Source organism: Paramormyrops kingsleyae, chromosome 19 (genome assembly GCF_048594095.1).
Source record: "Paramormyrops kingsleyae isolate MSU_618 chromosome 19, PKINGS_0.4, whole genome shotgun sequence".
In the NCBI taxonomy this organism is placed as follows: domain Eukaryota; kingdom Metazoa; phylum Chordata; class Actinopteri; order Osteoglossiformes; family Mormyridae; genus Paramormyrops; species Paramormyrops kingsleyae.
The window spans coordinates 21,025,702-21,033,511 of record NC_132815.1 but is presented as its reverse complement, the minus strand read 5'-3'; the positions used below and the strand labels follow the sequence as shown (position 1 = coordinate 21,033,511).

At 46.1% G+C, this 7,810-nt stretch overlaps 1 protein-coding gene across 1 annotated transcript; it reads right to left on the bottom strand.

Annotated features, from left to right (window-relative positions):
• Positions 1-297: 297 nt before the first annotated feature.
• Positions 298-6,721, bottom strand: znf770 (zinc finger protein 770). Its single transcript, XM_023807774.2, has 2 exons — positions 6,541-6,721; positions 298-6,273 (listed from the first exon to the last, which is right to left on the bottom strand). Exon 2 carries the CDS (start codon positions 6,073-6,075, stop codon positions 1,192-1,194), a length of 4,884 nt encoding a protein of 1,627 aa, XP_023663542.2. The 5' UTR covers positions 6,076-6,273; positions 6,541-6,721; the 3' UTR covers positions 298-1,191.
• Between the last annotated feature and the right edge of the window lie 1,089 nt (positions 6,722-7,810).

Here is a 7,810-nt window from a genome sequence, read left to right as displayed (position 1 = left end):
CTATTTTAACCAAGCATTGAATAGATTCACATTTTTTTAAAAAGTGAGGGACAGAATTTCTCCTGCCACAGAACCCCCCATCCGACTTGGCGACAAAGAAGCAAACAGGGCAAACCAGCTGATGCACAGCTGAACCAAAAAGGTACAGAGGTCTCTCTGCACAAGTCTGTGGCACGTTCATTCTGCGGCCCAACACTGCTTAACGTGCTGCTGTCATGCATCCACTGTTTAAAGTCACTCTGATTGGTTGCCCTTTACACATACATCCAGTGGATGCCTGACAAAGAAACAGACAAATGCATTTTAAATTTGTGTAATATTATTTACAATATGACTTTTCTTAAAATACTTTATCACGATCTGCTACATATCTTGGGGAAAAAAAAAGAATCCTCCGTGCAATAATCCACACTTTGAGATCTTCTCATTGGTTGCAGATTTACAGATGAACAGCATGCTGGGGTTTAGATACAGCTGTAAAGGAGCATGTCTACATAACCCACCACAAACAGAAGCAAATTTAAAAATTAACACTGAATAGTCTCAATGACTGTACCTTTTTTCCCCAATAACTCAGACAGACACCCATCCACTGGCAAAGGTCTTCAGAACATACACACTTTCCCCCAACAGTGCAACTAAATGAACAATCCCTGGCAATAATTTCTCCTGGCACCAAATTTTGAGACAGTGGTTTAAGACATGAGTGGAAACAAAAGTATTAAAATTATATTTATCTTACTGCACAAATGCAATAAATAAATGAACACTTGCACACAGAATAAAAGCACGGCCATTTTAAATTAATACTTTGTCAACAGTATTTTAACATGTCAGTTCAGGGAATAGGCAACTACTTGAATTAAATGACATCTGTCTCTGGGTATCAGAACTCTTCAACTAACTAACAGGGTAAAATTACAACTGTTTAATGCTTTAAAGGAATATTTTGGTGGTAAAGAATAATGTGAGCATCATAGTATTATTATTACAGCACAATTCTGTGGTATAAATTATGTGGATTATTAAAAATAAATATTTTTTTTTTTACGTAGATATTTTCACGTAACAATGTGCATTTTTAGTTCTTCCATTGCAGTAAGAACGAAATGTTTCACTGAAACACAATGGATTTTGAATCGCTGATGATAATCACTCTGAAGTGCATTAAAATATGGCATCATGATACAATTATTTATGAACGAGCTGATGCGTTTTTAAATGGCCAGACTGGGTGAAGGTCTTCCCACAGAGGGAACATTGGAAGGGCCTCTGGCCTGTGTGGATGACATAGTGTCTCTTGAGCTTGGACGGTGCCTCGAAGTTCTTGAAGCACACGGCACACTGGTAGGAGCGGGAGGACCTCGTGGACGTGCTGCTTCGGTGAGCGCACTCGTGGAGCTGGAGTTCCGTCTCTGTGAAGAAGGTCGAGTCACACTTCTCGCAGCTGCGAGTTTCGCTGGAGGACCTCGTGGACGTGCTGCTTCGGTGAGCGCACTGGTGGAGCTGGAGTTCCGTCTCTGTGAAGAAGGTCAAATCGCACTTTTCACAGCAGAAAGTTTCGCTGAGAGGCTCGCACCAGCCTTCTGAGACCTCCTGGGCTTCCTCCGGCAAGTCCTCCTGAGCTGCGCATTCAGGAAGAGCACTGGAGCCAGGCTCCGCGGCATATGGCTGCCAGATACCCTCCCCCTCAGCTTTAGGGCCCGCCGTTTCAGGTTGGAAGATTCCAGAGTGGGCTGGGCCGTGTGTGTGAACTCGCTGGTGGAACTTGAGGTGCACGGCCTGCCTGAAATCCTTCCCACAGATAGTGCACCTGAAAGGCTTCTCCCCAGCGTGAATTAGGTAGTGCCTTTTCAGTTTGGAGGGGGAAGAAAAGGATCTCTGACATTCGGGACACTCGTGCCTCGTCTTTCTTTGGATGAAATTCTCATCGACTGTATGGCCAAGTTCTATTGCCATTCCAGCCGACGTCGTATTCAGGTCCCCTGCAAGGTTTGGGCTGTCCATAGCTGAGCAGTTGTCAGAACCCTGTTCACAGGATTGGACACTGAGGTCAGAATGCTGAGTCAGATTGGTCTTCCCTTCCACTGAGGCCATGTCAATTGATGTGATCTCACTTCCTTGAACCATGTATGTGGTGGAGAAGAATGATGGCTCAGACATGGAATTTTGCTGACCCCATTTATCTGATATGGACTGAATACACTCTCTGGGTTTTTCTGCAGGATATTGCATAACTGAAAGTTCCATCCCTACAGGACCACCATCTAACATAACACCATTAACTGTTTCATAGTCATGTGCATCCAAGTCTATTCCATTAACCTCACAAACTTGCCCTGTGAGGACCAGAGATTTTTCCTTTTGGCCACCAAGAGAAAAGCAGTGGTCCTGTTCTTGGGGCTGTGAAGTGTGGCAAGGAAACCATGTATGGTCCCCTTTCTCCTCCAGGGGGCCAACAGAACCTGGTAAGTTCATTTCACCAACAGAGCCGCTATCTGGAAGACCACTGACTAAATGATCCTGGACATTCCCAACCCCTAGCGGAGGACTGCTGCGTCTCGCTCCCTTGTGGATCTGTTGGTGAGTTCGAAGGTGGCAAAGTTGCCGAAAAGCCTTACCACAGAAAGAGCACCTGAACGGCTTCAAGCCTGTGTGAATAAGGAAGTGCCGTGACAGCTTGGAGGGGGAGTCGAAGTTCTTCTGGCAAACACTGCACTGGTACTCTCTAGTTCTCTTAGTCTTTACCATAGAGACATCGGAGGGATCCAAGCTCAATGGCCCATGAGTCGGCACATGGTCTGAGGTGCTGCTGCCCGGGTAAGGTGAAGCTACCCAAAACTCCCCGGCTGCTTCACCAACAGAATGTCCACGTCTAGAAGGGACACACTGTGTGACAGGAGGCAGGGCTTCTGCAGGGATGTCCTCTGCGGTTGCCCCATCTGCTAATCCATGATCAGGTACAGCCAATCCTACCCTATTATACTCACACTCTTCTTTAGTGAAGGACTGCTTGCAGAATTGGGTATTTTGGGTTTGTAGGTTACCTTCATAAGGGAGACTATACTCTGGGAGGGTGAAATCTGTGGGGGCTCCTTGTTGACTGTAATCTAAACAGGGCAGGGCATGTGGCTTACTTGAACGGCGTGACTCTGCTGGCAGAATAGGGCTCGGTGGCTTGAAGTGAGTCCGTTGGTGTCTTCTCAGGTGTGCTGAAAGTCGGAACTTCCGACTGCAGAGAGAGTTGAAGGGCCCGTGGCCTTGGTGAGTGAGGTAAGGCCTTTGGAACTTGTAAGGTGAGTCGAGGCGTCTCTCGCAGGAGTAATGGTAGCTCCATTTGGGGATGCTTCTCCCTTCTGAATCCAGGAGTTCATGCAGCTTGTTCTCTGTGGTTGCCTCCTCAGCCTGGGTTCCCAAGGTAGGATTTAGGAGATCTGGAATTTCACAGTCAGTGATGCTGGTTTCTGCCACAGCATTATTCCCCAGAGTCTCATTTACTCTGTTCCCCCCCCAGCGGACAGCCTGCCTCTGGTGGATGGGCCTCCTCCGGACATGAACGCTATGGTGAGCTTTTAAATGGGATGACTGCCTGAAGGCTCGATGACAAATTGGGCACTGGAAAGGCCTCTGGCCTGTATGAATAAGATTATGTCTTGCAAGCTTGGATGGTGCACTGAAACACTTCAAGCAGAAGGGGCATTCATATGCCCTTGTTTTACCATGAGTGCTCTTGAGGCTTACAAATGAACTCTTAAACTTCTCTTCATTGATCTTTTTTCCAGCACTAGTCCCATTATCCATGATTGGTTCCCCAGACCGTCTAGGGGTCTGCGTCAGCTCTGCATGTGATGGCAAAATCGCCAAGGAGTCCTCTTCTTGGGAGATGACATGTCTGCCATGACTGCGCCCTCTGGTGGCAGACCTAATCAAGTTCAAAAACTTCTGCTGAAGGGCACCTTTAAATAACCTCAGCCTGCAGTGGGTCTGCTGGTGTACCTTTAAGTGCACTGCTTGCCTGAAAGTCTTTCCACAGCAGATGCACTGGAACGGCTTCTGACCTGTGTGTATCAGGATATGCCTCTTCAGTTTGTAAGGGCTTGGAAAGAATTTTGAACAAAGCAAACACTGATGCCTCCTATGGCTTTTATCTACAATAGATTGCAAAACTCCATCCCTGACAAGATCACTTTCCATAGGTACTTTTTCAGCAGCACTCATCTCGAGATGACTCTCTGATCTAAACTTTGCTGACACATGTTTTTCCAAAGGGGCATTCTGGGTTGGTGTGGTGAAAGAAGCCGCACGATCACCTTTGCCTTGCGAAAAGGAAAGCGAGCCGCAGTTAGTGCTGACCTTTTTTAACTGGACACGTCGGGGGGAGGTGTGGGTACGAACGTGAAGTTTTACGTGAGTCAGCTGGCGGAACCTCTTACCGCACACGTGACAACTGAAAGGCCTCTGTCCTGTGTGAACCAGAATGTGCCTCCGTAGTTTGGATGGAGCGGGGAAGCGCCTGAGGCACATGGTGCACTGGTGGCTCTTCTTCACTTTTTCCGCACAAGCCCTTGGTCCACGTTGCTTGGCCACCACTGGTCCCTCGGGCTCCGCCATCGGAACGTCGGGATGAATATCCAGGTTTTCCGACTTCACCATGATGTTCAGCTCGAGCTGCATGGCGAGAGCTGCCACGTCATCAGGTGAGGTCGCCGTCTGGTTATGGTCTGGGCCATTAACCATTTCCTCTTCGGCGAGTGAGTCACTAGATGCCAGCAGTAAATTTTCTGCATTTTCACCTTCATTCTCACCCTGAGGCTCATCTTCATTTCTGTGTTCATTCTTGTGCTTCCTCGGATCATTATACTGAGAAAAATTTAAGCTGTATTTCCTGCCCTGGATGGGTCCCATTGTTACATCAGTCAAAGAACATTTAGAGTCCTTAACATCCACTTTTGCAGGTCCTCTTGCAGGTCCCGTTTCTGTTTTTATGTCAGTAGTAAGTGTTAGGGTCGCATGGTCCTCTTCACTCCCCTGGTTCTTCAGCAACAACGCCCGTGTTTGTGGTACCGTCAAAGTGCATTCATTACTGCACAGAATATCAGAATTGATTTGGTTTTGCTTTTCAGGTTGTGCTGAAATATTAAAGGTGGACTTACAGTCAGTAACTTCAGGCTGGCTGAGTCCATCAGCCAAGGCTTCAAGGTTCTGTGAACACTCACCCATTTGTTCACCTGAGTGGTTACTGCTTCTCCATGCTTTCCTATGAGTTTGCTGATGGGTCTTTAGATGTGCAAGTTGCCTGAAGGTGCCACCACATTCCAAACAGGCGAAGGGCCTCTGACCAGTATGGATGAGACAGTGTCTCCTCAGCTTGGAGGGGGAGCTGAAGGACTTTGGACACTCGGGGCACTGGTGCTTTATTTGACTTTTGGGACAGTTCAGTGGGAATTCCCTCTCGAAGGCTGGACCTGAGTCCATCGAGTCTAAAGGCAGATCTCCAGCATCCGACCAGAGTTTTGCTTTTCGTTTTACAGCCTCGGCTGATTTCTGTCGCCTGTGGATGAAGCTGTGCTTGTGAAGTTGGAGAACAGAGGCAAACCACTTCAGGCAGATGTCACATTGGTGAGCTTTGCAGTCAGTCGGGTCAGTGGAGTTACACTGCTGCTCTTGAAGGACATGGTTCTGTGGTGTCCAGTCAGACGGCTTCCAGTCCGTAGCAGGGATCCAGCATAGTTCTGATTGCTTGACTGTGACTGCTGTCACTGGCTCTGCAGCCTCTGTTGAATCTTTCTGCTCATGTGACTGCAGAGTAGAACCTGCTAACAGTGCAGAGCCGTCTTGGGTTCCTTGAGACAGCAAGGTAATGGACGTGCTCTCATTGGCCAGCTGCATTTCATGTGTGAGGGGTCCCTGTTTCGCGTGGATCTCCTGGTGTGTCTTGAGGTGTGCAGTCTGTCGGAAGGCCTTCCCACATATTGGGCAGGTAAAAGGTCTGTGACCCGTGTGGGTCAGGTGATGCCTCTGAAGCTTAGAAGCAAACTGAAATCGCTTCAAACAGATGGAGCACTGATGTATCATGTTTAAAAACACAGCACAAAGCTGTTCACCACCCTCCACATAACAGAAACACTTCTTTTAAAATCATTCCTTTCATTTCAGACGGCCAGGGAAATAAGTTTATGGTAAAAGTATAATTTCCTCCAGTTTCTTCGTTGCAGTCATTTTAGGTTTTTCCCCTGGCAGTTCTTGGACTGACTCAACTCACATACAGCAGTCCTAGAAAACAAAACACTTCAGGTAAGACAACTGCACGAAATAATTTGACATCGTCCAATAACAAACCGACACTGATGTTTCCAAAGAACGACGTTCATTTTTTGACCTACAATTCCAGTTCGATAAACGGTTTTTAGGAAAAGCTTGACATTTAAAATCTAAATCAAGACAATTAGCGATTTAACGTAAAGCGAAACAAACAACTTTTATTCTACAAGATACATCATGTACACTTATGCTGCCTTTGTGTACATCGAAACAACTCACCAAAGAGAGACATGCGAGTCAATTTCCATTCCGTAGCTATAATAAATTATATCCGCAATATTATAAGAAACACCTTCCATTAAATAATTAAACTGTTTCCTGAAATAACCCATATTACTAGCTGTTTAGCTAGCTTTCTAACTACCCAGTTCGCCTAACAAAGCGGACCATTGGTCCCTCCTTTACAGTGAACGGATAGAAACAGAAAGTAAACTTTTGGTTCCTACCCAGCTATTGTGTATATAAAGTATAAATTCTAAAATCGTATACACATTTAATATTAAGCGAATAATTGATATGCAAATTAAAAAGTATAAAATCAACCTCGAACATTACATGTAATAAATTATTTAAGACTTCTTAAATCAATTTTTCGGTGAATTTATATTATTTAAAAAGCATCACTTTGGGTTAAGATCATTTTTAGAAGTATTTTGTATGAGACTCCATTACTGCGCTGAACGTAATATTTAAAGACAGATGAAGGTGCCTCAACAACATCCTTTTACAGTGCAGGGTGTGTTCGCCAGACTTAGAAGTTCCCCTTTTCGCCCACATGGGGGCAATATAGCCCATACTACTCAAAATAGCCGTTTTCCCAATTGTGATTTTTAATTAATATTTTGATTCTTAAAAATAAATAACAACACAGCGAAATGGACCTTAACCATAGCTTAGAATCTGAAATTAATAAAAATCAAAAAAAATAAAAAAAATCTGGCATTTAATGCTGTTCAATAAAATAACCTTACATAGGTTTGAGATAGATTCAGGGCTCTCCTTCAATGTTTTTAAGCTTTAATGCAAAAATCAATGAATAGGTGTTAAATATAATTGCTGTGGCACAAAATACCAACAAGGGTGGCTGACGGGAGCTGAGTGTTTCTGTGCGTCCGTTCCCCTGGGCGATGGGGTTGTAGGGCAGCTGTATGGCGGCGGGGGGGAGCCATGGGCTGCTCTTAAACAGACAGACCTTGACTCTGACAGTACCTGTGAGGCTCCCTCTCCAGCTAACGAAAGGGACGAGCCAGTGGCTGCAGCCTCCATGTGGCACTACCAGCCATGAGCCTCGTGCCACCCCCCCCCCCTCCCCACCTCCACCCCCCTCGGCAGAAAAAAGGCAGCCACATCGGCGATCGTCACAGACGCCCACAAGTGTCGCATGTGTGCTTAGCAGGGTCACCCAGCCATAGCCTGAGAAGGAACAGCTAGGACATCTCACATCTCCGACGGGCTTCAGCCGAAAGGAGCATGCGCTGTTCTGCACGCA

Coding starts and splice junctions, on each gene's coding strand:
- znf770 (XM_023807774.2), bottom strand. CDS start 6,075: ATGATACATCAGTGCTCCATCTGTTTGAAGCGATTTCAGTTTGCTTCT.